This window comes from Ambystoma mexicanum, chromosome 5p (assembly GCF_040938575.1).
Source record: "Ambystoma mexicanum isolate Mex_15411 chromosome 5p, UKY_AmexF1_1, whole genome shotgun sequence".
In the NCBI taxonomy this organism is placed as follows: domain Eukaryota; kingdom Metazoa; phylum Chordata; class Amphibia; order Caudata; family Ambystomatidae; genus Ambystoma; species Ambystoma mexicanum.
In genome coordinates, this window is record NC_090930.1 from 212,915,975 (window position 1) to 212,935,397 (window position 19,423).

Genomic DNA, 19,423 nt, shown 5'->3' on the forward strand with positions numbered 1-19,423 from the left:
CTAATGGCAAAGCGATTGAGAATGTCACTGCCTAAGTAAAAGGCGGCAGGGACGTCTCGCACGACCCAACAATTGTGGACTATGCTCTTGTTGCCAATGGAGATTTTGAGCATACACCTGCTTGGCAGGAGATGTTTGGAATTAGGTGCTTCCAGGTCCATTTCCCATTTGTCTATCAGTTTGAATGTGGGAATGGCTGGATCTTTTGGGAGTTGGCGGAACATGGCTTCGCTGATGAAGCTCTTACCATTGTTCACGCACACTCGAGCGAGAACAGAGTCCTTCCCATCATTTAACTGAACAGGGATGAACAACTGCTCTCCAATTTGCTGAATATCAGCCAGGCTCTGAGCTGATTTCACATCTTTCTGGACTATAGGAGTGGGAGTTTCTGATTGTGGATTAGTATAGAATCTCAGAGTGTTTCCTTCCAGCGTGGAGTACCACTTTAGACTGGAAGGAAGGTTGATTTTCAGAAATAGAGAGGACCCCCCATCACCAGTCTGTTGTCCTACTGCTATTACTGTCACGTCTGGAATTTGGTTATTCTGGAAGTGAAATTCTACTTGGTCAGACTTTTGTTCAACCATGTGGCAGGTGCCGTTTAAACTAACATGGTTGACACTCTGTTTTAATTTTATGGGTCGGCTAGTCTGGGTCCAGAGGACCTTGTTTACGCAATCTATTAGGGGTGACAACCTTCTCTGGAGGTCATTCCCCAGTAAACAAGGGGTGCCCTCTGGAGTCACTACTATGACCGGGTGTTTCACCTTGTGTCGCCCGATCTTAATGTCCAAGTCTGCAGTCCCCTCAACGGGAATTTCCTTCCCGTCAAAGTTCTGCAGTTGTCCAGGAAGAGAGGTGAGAGGAATTTGGTAATTCTCTCCCCTTCCTGCATTCAGTTCATCAAAGGCCCTTCTGGAAAGAAGGGTAGCTTGAGATCCCGTGTCCACCAGCGCTGAAATCGTACCCTGCCCCTGTACTTGTACCGGGGCATAGTATCTTCCCTCCTTCTCCTCAAGGGGGCACAGATAATGTACATTTTTGGACAACTGGTGGGCTAATTTTCTGGTTTTGGACATCGCTAGCGAAGAGATTTGGGCGGAATTCTGTGGAGAGCCTTGGGAATCTGAAAGAAAAAGTTGGCAACTGGAGATCAGAGCCATTGTGGGTTCCCCTGGCTCCGGTTCTGGGCCGCCCCCCCCTTTTTGGAGGCAGTCATCAGGATGGGTTTGAACCAGGGGATTTTCTTGCTGTTGGTTCTGGGATGAGATGGTTGGCGGCGGTAGCTCAGTCTCCACATCTCCCCAGTCTGGATTTGCATCCCTAGGGACCCATTTTTCTTTGGGAGGAGTTCCCCCCTCTCTGAAGGAGAAGATCCTTTTCCCAGGATCCTCTGAGGATCCCTCTCCCTCAAATTGGAAGATCTGTACCTCCTCCTCAAACTGAGTCTGTTTGGGTCTTTTGTTTCTCCTACCCCCCCTCTGCTCCTTAGGAGGCAGACTTTCAGGGGTCGGAGATTTTGTTTCCGGTTCCTGGGTTTCCAGGGGCTGTTTACAAGTGAGGAAGGAAGATTCCTCCAAGGCTTTACACCCCCCTTCCCTTTGTGCCTCCTCCCTGGGAACCGGTGAGTTATCGGGGTGCTGCCCCCGTCATTGTTCTGGGGCACCAGGTCCAGAGTTGGGTGCGTTCTGCGCCGGCATGCCCATCTGAGGGTTCTGCTGAGCCCTCAGTATGTGACCCAGATCCCGCGCTATGTTTTGAACCTGGCGCTCTAACTGGGAAACCCGTTCAGGCTGATATGGGGCCCTGTTTTCTCCCCTGTGCGGATCCCGGGAAGGGTAGCTATCCCTTCTCTGGTAGTACCCCGGGTTGGGAAGATTTGGGTACCCCTCCACCCTTGGCCTCCCCTCTCCCGGATTCAGTGGTCTGGGCTCAGGGAATTGGGGAAAGAAGGATGGATGGTTTTGGGGCTGAAAGTTGGGTGGATACCTGGGGAAAAAGTTCTGCCCAGGATTTGGAGAATTTCTGCCCTCCTGAGGGAAGTTAGGAGGGAAGTTCCCTGGGTTAGGTGCTTGGCTGGATCCCCCCCCTTGGGCTGGAGGAGAACACACATAACCCAGGATGGGTCGATTTCCCTTGTAACGGGGACTTACATAACCAGGAGAGCGAGGGACCCCATTTGTGGGGCTGCCTCCCTGGCTCCCTGTCTGTGACTGGCCCGAGGACCTTCTGGGCCTAGCATTATTAGGTGCAGGTAGGTTTTTAGGCCCCCCCATCTCCAAATCTAAAACGGGGGTGACCTTTACCTCTGCCACCTTGGCAGCAGCAGGGGTGCTGTTGGCTTTGGGGTTTTTCTGGGCATTATTTTTGCTATCTACCGGTTTCTGCACCTCATAGATCCGGGTAGCCTGTTCAATGACCCAGTCTAAAGATCTTTTCTCGTGAAAATCCCTCACGAGCTGGGTCATTATGTATTTGGGCAAGGCATGAAAAAATGTATTAATGAATTCTCTACTGTCTGTGCGCACCCTTCTGGTAGTCTGCGCAAAAGCACGTTTCAGTTCTTGCACAAATTCTTGTGGGGCCTGATCCTCCCCACATTGCAAATTGTAGGCTGCCTTGCGAGCCTCTTGAGGATTTCTGTGAACAGAAAAATGTTTCAAGATGGCCGCCTTATAGGTGGACCATCTTAAATGATTTTGGTCCTCCAGCCCCGCAAAGAAACTGGAGTATTCCGGGGAGAAGGTCCACTTTACATATTGAATACAGCTTTGGCTGTCCTTCAAATGGAAAGTCTCCATCATTTGCTCAAACAACTCTAAGTGCTCCCAAACAGAATACTTAGCGTTCTTATGGTAAGGCGTGATGACGCTCCTGATCGCCTTAATCTGCTTTAAGGGGTCCTTAAGCAAGGCCCTTTTTGCCTTACTGGCCCTTTTGGTTCGGGTAACCCTGGTCCATTCATCTTCTGACTCAGAGGCACTGCTCCCAGAGGTTCCCGTCAGATCTTCCAGGTTTTCCCGGATTCTGCGAGCCTGGGAATGGCTGGCAGAATGTGGGGACCTGGTCTCCTGTTTCCTGTGGTGCTCAGAGGAGTCTTCAGATCCCTCCTTGCTGCCAGGATTTGATGGGTACCCCCCCACTGACCTAACTGGGCAGAGGTTTTCAGGATGCCCTTAATGGGCCTACTCTCCTGGGGTTCCCCACTAAATTGCACTGTGCTTGGGTGCCCATACCCGGATGCCCGCCCCTCCATTCCTGGGTGGTACTGGCCTATGAGCCCCATGCTTCTGGCTGGTTAGTAATCTGCCATCCCTGTGGCCCTGTGCTCATGTGCGCCAGGGGACATGGGGGTGGCAGAGTCCAGGGACTGAGAGAGATTAAGGCCTCTGGTACTAGGGCTCCTGAGGTTATGCTCAGGAGTTTCCCTTTCCCAGCGAACCTGGTCTCCATCCGCCCCTGCTCCCTGTTGCAATGCAAGAGCCTGCATTTGTGCCTTCAGTTCCTCAGTTAAGGCCTTACTAGACTCTATCAGTCTCTCCTGCATCGCTACCTGTTGTTGGAGCCTATCATTGTGTTGACAGAGGGCCTCATTTTCCCTCTGTGCTTCCTGGTTGGTCCTGGAGAACTGGGCCAGTCTTTGCTGCAGGAGGTTTACCTCCTGAGTCCCATCCCTACTGGCCTGCTCCTTTCTTGCCAGAGCCTCTTCCACCCTTCTGGTGTGCTCTACCAAGTTCTGGTTTTCTTTTTGGAGGTCACTCAGCCTCTGGAGGGCCAGGTGATTTTCTTCAATTTCCTTTTTTAAGTGGCAGACTTCCTGGCCTAAAGTGTCTCTTTCCTGACTGAGAGCCTGCATCTGTGCTGCCAGGTCGTCCCTCTGCCGTTGGAAGGCACCAGCTTTCTGGCGCTCCTGATCAAACTCTGCCTGGGTATCCAGGTCTTTCAGAATCAGTTTATTGCTCTCTGCCTTCTCCCTATCTAGGTGGCTTTGCAGGGTGACTACCTGCTCAGCACATACCCTATTGAAATCTAACTGTTGCTCCAGCTTTTTCTGGCTCTGCAGTATGGAGTCCAAACCTTCTTGGTACTCCTTCTGCAAGGCCAGAAATCTGGTATCCTGGTCAGCCTTTTCCTGTTGCAGTATATCCATGTCCTCTTTTATTTTAGTGATATACTGCCTACTATCATTTTCTGACTCCTGGCTCCTCTGCAGCCTCTGCTCAGAAGAGTCCAGATCAGATTGGGCCTTCTGTAATGCCAGCAGTTGCCTACTCCCCAAATCTTGGCCTTCAGCACATTTGTCCTGCATGGCTCCCATATGTAAATATAAATATGCCGCTACCCTGGCAATCTTGTTGTGCTCATCCTTGGCCTTAGAGGATATATATAGTTCACTCAGGGCCACATGTAAGGGACCCTGATCTCTCCATAGATCTGACCCTGTTTCCGTGACCTGTTGCGTGATGGCCTGCAACCAGACTGTTTGGTCCTGGTGAGTCCACTCACCTCTCACAAATAACTTATGTAAGAAGTGCTCTCTGGCTATTTTCATGTCTACTAAGGTCGTCATTCTAGAGATTGGTCTCTGTCCTGACTTACAGAAGTTTGTATTTTATTTTTGCAAAACCGACCTTTTCCTAAGAGCGTTCCTTTGAGGAGTGCTTTACAGCGTAACACAGCGTGGTGATCCGACCGGATATGTGTATCTCGTCAGCTGGCACGCTGTATTAATCTGCACAAATGGTAGATCTAACCCAAACGTCCGGCATGAGCCCCCAATTTGTAAGAGGATTCAATTCAACACTACAGCTAAGTCAATGCCTAGTCTGGGATACTGAATGGAAACCCTTATTGATATATCTTTATGTCCAGTTCATGCGTTCTGGATGACTACCCCTATATAACACCCCTCTCTTAGAATCCCCCTGACCCCACTGAGCCAAGAAGTAGGTTTGTTTTGCAAATTTAAAAGATTTATTTGAAAAAAATTAAACAATGTATAGATATATCACACTTTGATAATAAATTAATAATTGGATATCACACTTAATCTGATATGATAAAGATTAACAACGGAGAATCTGGCACTAGCACACTTGTGAATAGGAACAGAAGAAGAAGGTGGTAGAGAATGCTTTATATAAGTTCAGATGGATGTAATGTTGAATGAAAATGCAATACAGAAAATACTCAATATGATTTCAACAAAACAATGTAATCACTTTTCTCTGGCAATCCCCTCCCCCCTTTATGCAATGCAAGACAATGGAAGGAAGGCACACAGTTCTCAGAAATGCAATCAAATGTAATTCAGTTCACCCCAGCAAGCTTAGACTACAGAAGTTGGAAACACAGGCCCAAAATGCTTTTACATGTGCTGGCAATGAAGTGAAAAATATGCTAAAATGCTTTTAATTCCCTCTAGGAGTTCAGGGTGAGTGAAATATACTTGGGATGAGTTCAGGCTCACTTTAGCAAGGATCTAGGAGTAACTAGCAGGTTAAACGAATTTTTGGCAACTGAAAGCAAGAAAACTGCTGTTTTCACACGTTGAGAAATTTGCAAATTGCGGCAAAATTCGCGAGTGCTTTTTTCACGATCGTTTTGGGGTCCTAGGACAGCCTAGGATCTCAGCTTCCAAATGAAAGTTACTGCAAGTCTCTAAGACAAACGGTCACGGAGATATGAGCGATTTAGTAAAGGTCGTTTTTCAGATTTGAAATTTTAAAGTTCAAAAAGACAAGTGCAGCTTGCAACTAGAAAATGACAGGTGACAGCTTTACAAATGACAAGTTACAGGAGGCAGTTCTGCTTAGATTAAAATAGATTGAATTATATTATTTTAACTAAGAGATTGGTTCTGCACAGTTCTACTAGGTACTCACACTATATTCTTGAATTAAATGGGCCTCGCCACGGATCTGGTCAGGTTTTAGACTGGACTCTGGTCTCTGCACTTCACAGTGATCTGGGTCAGCTCTCTCTGGTTCTGCTAACAGCGGTCTGGTCTGGGTCTGCTCTCTCTCTGGATTCTGGAGATTGATGGATTTGAAGTCTGGATCTTTCTGCACAGCTTTCTCTAGAGATTGATGGAGGTAAAGTATGGATTTTCCGGGCAGAGCGTCCCGCAGCAGATGGATTTGAATGTCCCTATCTGTCCTGTCTGTCTGCTTTTATCTGTTTTTAAAATGGGTGTGTGTGCAGCATCACTAGACCCTACCCCTCTCCACTTGCCATTGGCCCAATTCTCCCATCTCCCATGATTGGGGAAGGAACTGTGAGTCAGAGCGATGTCATTTTATGGCTTGCAGAGAGGACACTCCCCTGTCAAATTGCACATAATCTATATTTGATTAAAAAAAACATATTTGTACAGGTACACATTTGTTTAAAATTACACGCACCCCTCACATATCCCAGGAGGTATACCCTTGTCCAAATCTGCTCTTCCTGGGAGCTTGCATTCAGAAATGGCAATATTTGCACTTTTTAACTGATTTTGCAATTTCGGACATTAACCCAAATTTACACACATGTGCGCAAGGAGTATGGACATTAGTTGGTGAAGTGTCAAATTTTTCACATGCACACATTTTGAGTAATATCCTCTTTTCCGCTAAAACCCCCCTGAACATACCACCGGGTCCTAACACGTCTTAAAATGTGGGCAGAAAAATCACAAGAATTATGGTGTCATTTAAATAATTTTCACAAGTCCGTACTATGAGTTATTCATCTTTTTAGAGTTATGTTCTGGCCCCAAAGGGGTGTGGTTTCCCCCCAGCACAAGGTTGAATTTCTGGTTTTTCCAGTTCTGCCAAGCCAGCTTGCTCTCATAGGCAGTGCCCCTCCCCTTTCCTTCCAGGAGGAAGCTCCATTTACGACTCCCGCCAATAAAACATTTGCCTGAGTCAGGACAGGGCTTTGTTCAGAGCTCCTGTATTCTGTGGGGGCTCCCCTTAATTCAATTATCAGAGAGATGGCATATCCTTAGTGTGGCCAGCAAAAGGCAGATAGGCCTGGGAACACAGCTGTGACTCAAGTTTCACTCCTGATGGGGAGTAGTTGCCAGGCAAAATTGGAATCTCTTTAAGCCAGTTTTTAGCTACATGTCATTTCTGTTCCCCAGTTTTCTGCATTCAAATAAAACTAAACATTTTTACATATGCAGCTAGAATGCTGATTCTAAGTTTAAAACTATGACATTTAAACAATTGAAACCTATGTGACACTCAAAAGTAGGTCACTCAGTCAATTTAAACATTTAGATTTTTAGTGTCTTTCAGTCCAAATTTACTTAAACTGCTGAAATCCACAGCTCAGCCAGTCTTGTTATAAACCTTCAAGTCACTTCAGAATATAACTTTACATTGGATCCACCTCTCAGTAAGTCTTTCTTTGGCTTGCTTTGGGTTCATTTATTCAGTTTTCTACAAAAAAGTAAAATCTGGTGGTTTTAAAACGCCGGCTTTCTGATAGTGGTGAGTACTGGTACTGCACCCCTTTTTGGGATTTAAGAAAATGAATTCCCAACAGTTATGGGTTTGCTTTTGGCAATCAGCATTGCCATTCCCAATGGTTTCAGACTACTGTGTGGGTAGTCCAATGGTGGTTTTAGGCAGTGTCCTTCTGTGCCCATAACATCGGCAAAAATGAGTGGCAGCCTATTCTTCATGCATTTCCCTGTACATTTTCTGGGAAACTCTGGCCATCATGATGTTTTCCATGTCAGTACTGCACAGTTTTGAGGTAGGGCTCGGATGCATGGGTAAAAACATCCCACAGATGTTTCTCCCACATATTCCCCATCGCCCTCCCAACCTACCCCTCTATTTTAGGGAGAATTTCTGTTATTTACACCTTCCTCTCTTTCAACATCTGGGTTCCTTTGACCTTCAAGACAGCTATGCTTAAAGGGAAGGAAAAACATAAACTGAGGCAATGGGTGAGGTGCGTGCTACGTAAACCAGTGTCAACGTCACGGCCGAGAGCGGGATGGGAGACGTTGAGGGACCCAAGTCAACGACGCACATCGCCCTCTGCTATCAAAACATTTTCCGAAGCTGCAAGCAGGATATTGGATATAGCAAAGATGAGAAATACGTGGGAGGAACATCCAGTAGAAAGAACATTACATGGGGTAAGTAATTTGTTCTTCACGATTTTAAAAAAAATAACAATTTGATGACAAACATTCTTGATATATTTCAAATATTAATCCAGAGATTAAAATTAAGAGGTGGCTGAGGGCATCTTCAGATGGAGAATGTTAACATGTGGTCTCTTCTTTTGACCTAAGGGGAATACTTCGATTCTAGAGTTGAGATTAGTAAAATTTGTGAGTCTTAAGGCACAGTAAAATGTAAGCATAGAGCTGGCAGTACAGGGTCTTTGCAGAATGTCTCTGTATGTTGTGTAATTTCTGGTAAAGAGTCATGGTTTACCTATTTCGAAGTTAGGAGGTACAAAAAAGAATAAATATGTGCAATTTGATTGCGTGTAAGAACAAGGGTCAAGTGAGGAAGTTCTTGAATTTGGTTGTTGCCATATATTTCCTGAATAATGTGATCGAAGGGGCCAGACATAGTTCCCTAGGGAAAATGTTGCATATTTTGGGAGACAACCAAGTGTGATTGAGATAATTTATATTACTTTGAAAATGGCAGTTTCCAAGTGTAGATCCTCTTTTGAGAAATGGTAGAAGCAGACGTATGGCATGCACATGGCACTACATGTTGGGAAGTTGTCAAACTACACCGGCTGGCCGGTCCCTATGCTCTCATATTTTAAATATGTATGTAAGCAGGTTATTGTGAAACTTTCTGAACCAAAAGAAAATAATATTTTCCATTTACAGATGTAAAATCTGGATCCTTGAGAGATTACCAGGTTAGAGGGTTGAACTGGATGATCTCCTTGTATGAAAACGGCATAAATGGGATTCTGGCAGATGAAATGGTAAGCAGCATGTGTGTTAGGAAATATATATAATTCAGAATTATATTTTTCAGTGAATTAATACATATCTACCGTACATGCTAGATGTCTCTGAGAACAATGGAACAATCTGCATCTCAATCTTTCCTTGGCCATGTCTACCTTTTCCTACACTCCAACGTGTCTAATGCTTTAACTACTGAGTTGTGCAAGTGAGGAACAGATTAACCAGAGCTATGAATTTGCCACTGCTTGCAATCAGATTCCTAAATCCTTTGTTTTCGGCATATAAGTTTGGCAGATGGCATTCTGCAAGGATAACAACCAATTTGGCATTAAGCATCCATATCTTGCTGGGTGGTATAGGTGGTAATTCACACTGTGCTGCAGAGATTTGCTTAGTCTGTGGTCATTATTGGATTACTGCTTATCCCCTGCAGCTATGATGGGGTCATTACAAGTAGTGCGGTCTGGAAACAAAGTGCCGCTAATTCCGATTACCGGCACTTTTTCCAGAACGACTAGTTTGAGAAGCAATGCCAGTAACGACGATGCCGGCAACACCATACACTGTGCTACTGTCACCGATGGCTCAGTAAACAGAAACTACAGGACCCACCATAAGACGTGCTGGAAACACAGGCACAACGGTAATAAGGCAGCATCACGACAGCATTTCTTTTGGGAAACACAGACACACAAATTCTGGTACTTCCGGGAAAACCGTGCCGGAAACACTGGTACCGTGGAGCAGGTGGTAACCAGGCCCAGATGGTGTAGGACAAGCCATAGGTGTACTCAGCTGAGCACAATGAGCACTGAGACTGCTGACAAGGACCACACCCAAACCACACACACTGGCCAACACAATCATGATGCCACTCATAGTAGGAGCAATGGACCTAGAGGTGCTGCATGCAGGAGTGCAGCTGTATGAACAGGAGCTGCATCAGTGGGAACAAGAGGACAGGCAGTGGAGAAGGATGATGAGGAAGAGGAGGAGGAGGAGAAGGATGATGAACAATGCCATGCAAGTAGCGACCCAGAAGCGTGCACCAGTACCCCGCACGAGGGCAACACTGTGGGCCCTGACTGACGGTCAGATCCATACCCTGTACCGTCTGAACAGGGAGACCATTCTGGAGCTGGTGGAGTTCATCCAGAACGCCATTCAGAGCAGCATAGGCATCCAGGCAGCCATACTACCCCTGTTGAAGGTGATGTCAGTGCTGCATTTTCTAGCCACATGCACATTACAGCACACAGTCAGCAAGCTGCATGGCGTTTCGCAGCCTGCATTTTAAAGAGTGCTGGTGCAGGTCTTAGATGCCCTCCTGCGCCATTTGTCCCAGCATATTAACCCTCCAGCCACAAAGGCACAGATCAAGCCACCAAGGGCCGCTTCCATGCACTTGCGGGAATGACAAATCTGTTGGGAGCAGTGGACTGCAAACATATTGAGCTTGTGTCTCCTATGAGAAAACTGAAGGTGTCTCACCCGCTAGTCCACAGGGATCTGTCATCCAGGTGGCCAGGACACGGCCATCGCTTTTGGATCCAGTTCCTGGGGGTGGCCCGTGCAGGAGGATCACCTGGAGGAGGGGCCTTTGGGGAGTGGAAGTGAGACAGCAGAAGGTGAGACGCGGTATCCCCTTCCCTGTAACACCTTTTCCCCATCCTACCAGGTAGGATACATAGGAACTCAACCCCCGCACCCTTTTCCCGACACAAACACTTTCTCATGGACAGCTCACCGTGAGCAAAAACGGACTAACACCAGACCTGTGTACCTGACATGTCCCAATACAATGGTCAGGCAACATCAGGCAATTACTGATCATTACACACACACCTGACTTCCATCACACTTCCCCACACGGTTAAAAAGTGGAGAACGAAATCACACATTGAGCGAGGTAAAGCACACAAGGAAACAGCGGTTCCAAGATGGCAGTTTAATATGAGGAGAAAGACAGCGAGACCAGAGAGGGTTGCAAGGAGAGCAGTGCCCTTGACATTTTCAGACAGTTACTTTTGCGAACCTTGCAAAGTAAGAATCCTAAGACCGGGAACTAAAGCTGAACAAATTGTCATGGCCACAGGCCCCAGAACACAAAAACCAGACCATCTAGTGATGGGGGCAATTGGTTACTTGACTCACTTATGTCCCTTAGGGACTCATAAACACAGGGGCCCTGGCTGGACTCAGTCCTGGCGCATTTGGCGCCAGGCTCATGTAGAGATGTGAGCAGGAACACTTTATTTCAGTGCCGGAGTGCTTTTACTTTATTTCTGTGCTGGGGTGCTTTTATTTTACAAGAACTTTCCAGGAGCTGAAAGCCTTTATTCCAGAGAACATCCTCATGTACTGACTCATTAAGTGTGGCTCCCTAGGCCTGGTCTTCATGTGCTGACTCATCGGGTGTGGCAGGGTGTGGCAGGCAGTCTGAACCTGGTGGGCATGGCTTTGGAAGCTCAGCTATATAAGCGTCTCCATCCTTAAGGCCGGTGTTTTGCGTTACTGCGCACTGGCTTGCAACGTGAAGCTCACTGGCGTTTGGACCAGTTTACTAACCTTTGAAACCAGGCATTCTCCTGCCTACTCACCTCCAGGAAACCGGTGCTTCATCTGCAGACTCATCTCCTGACATCCAGTGATCTTGATCCCGATGCCGCAGCACCGCACTCCGCATCCACGAACTCGGACCCTGTGAAGAAGAAGAAAGACAAGGCTAGAACACCCGTCCTAGGGCTGCGCCGCATTTGAACCCAGCGCGCCTCCTAGTTAACAACTTACCAGCTACTGTACCGATGCAGCTTCGTTCCTCATTCCCTCCGGTTGCCGGAACGAGCTCCGCAGCTTCTGCCGGGCCGGCAACATCACCTGCAAGGGAAGAAAGCAAAAGAGCAAACATCAAAAGTGGAACGGACAGCAATACAAGACAACAAACTTTACAATACAACAAAAACAGATGAGGAAAGACAAAGGCAAACAGGAACACTTACCTGATGTAAAGTGGCTTAGTCGCAGCAGGACTGGACTACCACGTGCAAGGGACCAGTGAAGGAACTCTGTCCAGATCATACAAGCACCGCTGCCAGAAGCAGCAGGACAGAGTGCTTGCCAAAACTAATCAACAGGTGAGCTTTCCAGGGACAGCGCATCCCGTGGGTACCACGGTGTAACACTCACCTGGTATCCACGGGGACGTCACTCAGCCTGTTCTGACCTCTTACGACCTCAAACCCTTCCCTGGAGGCTATTCGACTGGAGACTGGGCCTGAAACAAAGGAGTGGTAGAGTTTAACTCCCTATTGTCTCTGTGTGCCTGAACCCCTTCCTCCCCGGGCTCCAACCCTTCCCTTTGATCCACAGCTCACCTTGTTTTCTTGGATAGTGTGCTCTCCGTCCTGCTTTCAGCGCAGGGGCGCGTTGATTGATGCAGGCTCGTTGCTGCCTAGTTACTTCACTGGCAAGAGTCCGACAGGTAAGTATAATGAGTCTTTTGAACAGTTCTCTAACTTAGTTCCTTTCCTTCCTTAGATGATGGCCGGCGTCCGGGGATGGTGGCCTGCTGCTGATATGAGTAGCGCTGAAGGTGAGTGAGAGCGCAATGCGCGATGCACCCCTTTCGTATTTGCATTGAACTGAGTTCTTTTTCTGTGTCTTTTAGGTGCCGCAACATTTTCAGCGTGGATGCCGGTTATGAAGAACAAATGCGGTGGCCAAGCGCGGTATGCGGCGCCTCTTGATGTTTCCACGCTAACCCGCAGTGTCTTTTCCATCTTGCAGATGGATGAGAAGTTCTGGAGACAGAGTTCCCCAAGAGCGGCTGGGATTCAGGTAAGCGTTTGAAGCTCGTACAGTCTTTTAAAATAAGCGAAGATATGCAGAATGCTTACTAATGCCTTTTTTTCTGTTCTTTTCCCTTTTCCTTAGGAAGCGGCGTGCCGGGATGGGAATGACACCACCGAAGATGCCCGCAGAACAGAAGGAGCGATGAATGATGGGCAGAAGCGCCGCAAGGTAAGGCTGTTCCTAAGTGTTCTTGTTCTTGCAGGAGCTGAGCGCAGAAGAAAGATGCAGGCCTACTGGAGACCGATCAGAACACGGTGTCACGCTGCAGGTGCAGAAAACGCAAATCATGTTTCGAATGGATTGTGTCCTGCCACGTATTCCTCATCTCGGAAAATAATTTCTCGGCAGGGGGCGCTGTGCTCGAGGTCGTGGCGTCGATTGTCCCTCGACGGACTCCGTACTCTGTCGACGTCACCGACGGTATAAATAGCTTGAGCCGCGCCCGTTGCTTCAGTTCCGTTTTTCCGATCGCTTCGCAATCGAGAACGGCACGCTTCTATTTTCTGTGAAGAAAATGTCATCTTCAACGCCTTCGACACCCAGGACTGGGTTCAAGAAGTGTGCAGATTGTGGGTCTAAGATGTCGATCACCGATCCCCACCGGATTTGTCTCTGGTGTCTCGGTTCCAGTCACCGAACCGACGACTGCGGGTCCTGCCAATCAATGACCGTGAAAGCTCTTCATGAGAGGAGAGGTAAACTGTCGGTGGGGAGGGAGGCCTCAAAAAAGGTTTCGTCAAAAAGACACAAGAAAGCGACTGATTCTAAGGAATCGGATCGCTATAGGCACTCAAAGAGATCTCGATCTAGGAGTAGATCGAGACACTCTTGGTCATCATCGAAAAAATGAAGAGGAGACCTAGATCTCCCTCATCATCGTCTTCTTCTTCAGAGTCGACCGAAGAAATTCGTTGTCCGACTAAATCGGATTCTCCCAGTAAGTGGGAAGAATTCCGCAAAAAGACGATGGAGGTTTTCGAGAACGCGGCCCCGACCCCCTCGAAAGACCCTCGAAAAAGCCATACCCCTAAAGTTGCTCCATTGGACGACAAAGGGAAGTCCAAGGCTACCATGGCAAAGACCGGTAGCGTTGAGGAATCCAAAAAAAGACGTAAAACCGTCGAAGACTCTTCGAGAGTCGAGCACTTCTCCAGTGCCATACAAGAAACACAAGTCGTCGAAGACTTCGGCGACTTCGTTGACGCCCTCGGCGTCGATAATTTCGACTCCAAAGCCAAAAACATCCTCGACGCCATTATCGAAGTCATCTTCGAAGACTTCTTCGAAGACTTCGAAGACACCTTCGACAACTTCGAAGGATTTGCCAATTCCTTCGAAGCAGATGGAAGAGGAAGAAAGGAGATTCACTCCTTTGCCCAAGACAGACTTTTTCAAATGTATGTCAGCAATTTATGAAGAGTCTGCTTCAGAAGAAGACGAGGTTACTCCTTTGGGAGTTACTTATGGTACAAGACAAGTTCCTGAGGAATTTATTGACCAGAAATCTAGAATGAGGGACCTGAGTGATACTCTACATTCTGCCAGTGGAGTTGACACATGCCCAGAATTAGAGTTCGCCAAACCTGATCCTGCAGAGCATGCAGATGCTGGGTAGAGGGGTCTTATGACCAGGGTAGTTGAATATATGGGTTGGGGTAATACTTCACCCATTTTTCAACAAGATGACATGACGGATATAATCATCAAGGGACCTCAGAAAGATCCTGTTCTCCCTTTCCACAAGGCCCTTCAAAGGGCTGTGGAGAAAAACTGGGAGAAACCAGAGACTATTGCTGCTGCAGATAGCACTTTCCCAAGAAAATATAGACCAGCTGGAACGGATCCTGAATATTTGAATAAACATCTGACTCCAGAGAGTTTAGTCATTCAGGCAGCATCTACTTCAAAACAAACTGCTTATCCAACTATCCCTCCAGATAGAGAGGATAAAAAAATGGATGCCTGGGCACGTAAAGTTTTCACGTCAGGCAGTATGGCACTTAAGTTGGCAAATGTCACCTGTACCCTAGCCAGGTTTACCCATACCCTGTGGGACTGTATTTCGGCAGCGGCTGATCATATTCCGGAAGGCGAGGAAAGGGAAGGCTTCCTGAATATAATCAAAGACGGGAAGGAGGCAATGGGGGAATGTCTCCAGTCTGGACTGGATACTGCTGATAGTAACAGCAGATCCATGGCTGCAAGCGTTGTGCTACGCAGATTTGCATGGTTGAGGAAGTTGGGGTTTGCACCAGACGTGCAAGCTAGACTCCTCAACATGTCCTTTGATGGCTCGAGGCTCTTTGGCAGAAAGGCTGATGAAAGCCTAGAAAAACTTCTGACCTCGAAAGCGGCAGCTAAAACACTTAGCGCCAGCCTCTAAAACCCTATTCCGGCTCATCTTCCTGGAGGGGTCGTTCTTTTCGATACTACTCCGCTTTTGGTAGAGGAAGAGGACAGGCTTCTCAAAGGGGCAAAAGAATCTTCCCTCGTGGAGCACGAGGAAGAGGTGCAAAATCAGCCTCAGGAGCAGCATCTGTACCCTCAGCCACTCCTGCAGCTGCCTCCAAATCCCTCTGAGACCTTGTTACACAAAACACCAGTGGGAGGCAGGATCTCTCAACATATGAAGGAATGGCGGGGCATTACCTCAGATGCTTGGGCACTGGAAACAGTAGCCCAAGGTTACTGTCTCCCCTTTCTAAAAAGGCCTCCGAATCATCCACCGGGAGCCAACTCCGCCAAAATTCCGGATCCGCTTATGTTGCAGGAAATGTTAACCCTGCTAGAGAAAGGTGCCATAGAACTGGTACCTGTAGCGGAGAGGAACAGGGGTTGGTACTCCCCATATTTTCTCATCCCAAAAAAGGACGGAGGACTGAGACCCATCTTGGACTTGAGAAACTTGAACAAGTTCCTCAGGAAGGACAAGTTCAAGATGGTGACTCTTTCTCAGATCCTTCAGGCTCTCCAACTCCAAGATTGGTTGGTATCATTGGACCTTCAGGATGCTTACTTTCATGTGCCTATCCATCCAAAGCACAGAAAGTACCTGAGGTTCGCGATTGGCAATTCTCATTATCAGTTTTGAGTTCTGCCACTCGGGTTGACCTCCGCCCCGAGGGTTTTCACCAAACTGTTGGCGGTTGTAGCAGCAAGTCTCAGGAGAGGAGGTATTCACATATATCCCTACCTGGACGACTGGTTGATCAGAGCAAGTTCTCCAGAACAAGCTCAGGAACATCTTTCGATCACCTGCCACTTCCTCCACAAATTGGGCTTCTCCCTCAATTTCAAGAAGTCCCACATGATACCATCCCAGAAGCTCCAGTTTATCGGAGCAGTCTTGGACACTTCCTCGGGAAAAGCCTCGCCTCCCGAAGTGAGAGCTCTCCACATCCAGCAGATGGTAACGAAGTTACAGAATGCTCAACATCTACCGGCCTTCGATTTTCTCAGGTTGCTCGGCCTCATGGCATCCTGCATTTTCCTAGTACCAGAGGCCAGGTTGAGAATGAGATCCCTTCAATGGGCACTCAGAACTCAGTGGTCCCAGTTCCCAGGGAATATGTCGGATCTTCTGCAAGTCATGAGCGCAGTTGCTCAGGATCTTCTATGGTGGGCTTGCAACAACAACATTCTCAAGGGAGAGTCTTTTTGGCAACCATGGCCGGAGATGACAGTAGTGACGGACGCCTCACTCACGGGGTGGGGAGCACAAACCAACGATCTGACAATCAGCGGTCGTTGTTCTCCATCGGAGTCCAAACTACACATCAACCTGTTGGAGCTGAGGGCAATCAGACTAGCTCTGAAGGCCTTTCCTCCCTCTGTACAGGGAAAGAATGTCCTGATAATGACGGACAACACGGTGGCCATGTACTACCTCAACAAAAGAGGAGGAGTAGGGTCACTACCACTGTGCAGAGAGGCAATGCAGCTATGGCTCTGGGCAATACAAGAAGGAATCTCTCTATCGGCAATTCACCTAGCCGGAGAGAAGAACACGGCAGCGGACGCTCTGAGCAGGCAGAGCACGGTCTCTCACGAGTGGGAGATAGCTCAGGAAGTCCTTCTGGAGATCTTCGCCCTTTGGGGAACCCCTCAAGTGGATCTGTTCGCCACCGCGATCAACCGGAAGTGCGATCAGTATTGCTCAAGGGAATTTCCTCAAAGAGGAGCTCTGGGAGACGCATTCGTAGTGGAGTGGAAATTTCCACTACTGTACGCGTTTCCCCCAGAACCCGTGATTCAGGAGGTTGAGAAAGTTCAGGAAAAACATGATCCTAATTGCCCCGGATTGGGCCAGGAGGACGTGGTACCCGGACCTTCTAGACATGTCCATCTGCCCTCCAATAGTCTTCCGCAAAGAGAGGATCTTCTCTCGCAAGAGGAAGGTCGGGTTCTCCATCCAGAGGTCAAGACACTCAACCTTCACGCATGGTTTCTGAGAGGTTGAGATACAAGGATTGGGATCTTCTGGATGACATAATGGAAATCTTGCTTTCGGCCAGAAGACCAGCAACAAAATCTTTGTACCGATGTCCCTGGAACAGGTTTAATAACTGGTGTAAAGACACGGATGTGGACCCTTTTCAGTGTGGCACCCCAATGGTGCTTTCCTTTCTGCTACATCTAGCTAATCTGGGGCTCCAGATAGGAACAATCAAAGGATACCTTGCTGCACTGTCCATTTTCAAGCGCTCCTCGGAAGAGGTTTCATATTTCAAAATACCGTTAATAATTCAATTCTTAAAAGGGCTTACTAATGTATACCCTCCAGTACCTTTTCATGTACCAAATTGGGATTTAAATTTAGTACTAAAATTTTTGACTTGCATACCTTTTGAGCCTCTGCATTCATGTCCATTGAGGCTTTTAACTCTAAGAACTGTCCTTCTTGTGGCCCTATCATCAGCCCGCAGGGTTAGCGAACTTCAGGCTCTCTCATGCAAACCACCATATACTATTTTTTATAAGAATAAGGTAGTCCTTAAAGTTAAACCTTCGTTCTTGCCAAAAGTAGTCACGGACTTCCATTTGTCACAAAAAATAGTACTACCAACTTTTTATCCTCCTCCTCATCTGGGCAAGGAAGAGGAGAGATTACACAGACTAGATCCCAAGAGGGCTCTTAGTTTTTACATCTCAAGGATGGCTAAATTGAGACAAGATGACCAACTATTTGTGGGTTATACTGGTCATAAATTAGGCTTATCTGTAACAAAACAGACCATTTCCCGCTGGATCATATTAGCCATAGTTGAAAGCTACAGATTAGCGGGAAAAGAACCACCAGATGGGCTTTGTGCCCATTCTACAAGGGGAATGGCTACTTCTACGGCTCTAAAGAGGGGAGTCCCGGCAGCAGATATTTGTGCAGCTGTAACCTGGAGAACAATGCATACTTTTGTTAAACATTATTGTTTGGATACTGCCTCCTCTAATGAGGGTTTATTTGCCAAGGCAGTTCTGCATTCTGTCCACGAAAACTGAAATTAGTACTCCCGCCTCCAAAATTGATACTGCTATGGGAGCCTATCACAAGATGAAGAATACGTGGGAGGACACAATCCATTAGAAGAACAAGTTACTTACCAACTGTAACGTTCTTTCGACTTTATGTTCCTCCCACGTATTCCTCATTGACCCTCCCATCCTACCCCACAGTACAGTTTTACGTTTTCTTACACTTTCCTCTCACGAAGAATGTATCGGTCATGGGGCACGCCTGGGTGTTCCTCCTATATATATATTTCATCGAAAAAACAGAACTGAAGCAATGGGCGCGGCTAGAGCTATTTATACCATCGGTGACGTCGACAGAGTACAGAGCCCGTCGAGGGACAATCGACGCCACGACCTTGAGCACAGCGCCCTCTGCCGAGAACATTTTTTCTGAAGCAGCGAAGCTGGAGATAACAAATTATCACAAGATGAGGAATACGTGGGAGGAACATCCAGTCGAAAGAACGTTACAGTTGGTAAGTAACTTGTTCTTCTCAGCCTGGGTGTGGCTTAAATAGTCTCTGGGTATCCCAGGTGTCTCTGGGCTGAACCACACCCAAAAGACTAGACCGCACATGCAGTTCTGGGAACCAAAATATGTGGGGGCATCCATCTTGTCCCCATCAATGCACTACAAGTCCAATCCCCAATGTTATCCTAGGGGAGTGAGTGAGTGAGTCTGGTGCCACAAGGGCCAAGTCTGACTCCAAGTGGGTCTTTGGAGGGATGGAGAGGCCCTTGAACGCCAATTAGGTGATCATGGCCTGGCTCCAGTCTGACATCTTAGAGGGCTGGGGACATGAGGGGCAGGAATCATGACACACGGTTTGGGAAAAGGGGTCTGGAAGGGGATCAGGCGCACAAGTTGGCTTTCTTACGCCCCCTATTCTCCACGCAGGAGCAGTCTCGAGCAGCATCACCTATTACCACCAGTCACCACATTAGCACAGAGGGCGAAGTCGGACCCGAGCGACCTCACCCCCGGGAGGGCTGCAACCGTGCTAAATCCTGTGCACAATCGAAAGTCTTCGCTAGGTGAATGTGCGCTACATTTCTTCCGAGCCCGCCTGAGGGAGACTAATTGTGACGGAGAAGGGATCTGAGCCCGGCGGAGGG

At 47.7% G+C, this 19,423-nt stretch overlaps 1 protein-coding gene across 3 annotated transcripts in view; it reads left to right on the forward strand.

Moving 5' to 3' along the window:
- LOC138480867 (probable global transcription activator SNF2L1) overlaps positions 1–19,423 on the forward strand; it is a 1,964,402-nt gene that overhangs the window by 584,376 nt on the left and 1,360,603 nt on the right. For all 3 annotated transcript variants that reach the window (XM_069612650.1, XM_069612651.1, XM_069612652.1), the window contains one exon: positions 8,861–8,961. In XM_069612650.1, coding sequence (XP_069468751.1) covers positions 8,861–8,961 — 101 coding nt within the window. The remainder of the gene's footprint in view (positions 1–8,860; positions 8,962–19,423) is intronic.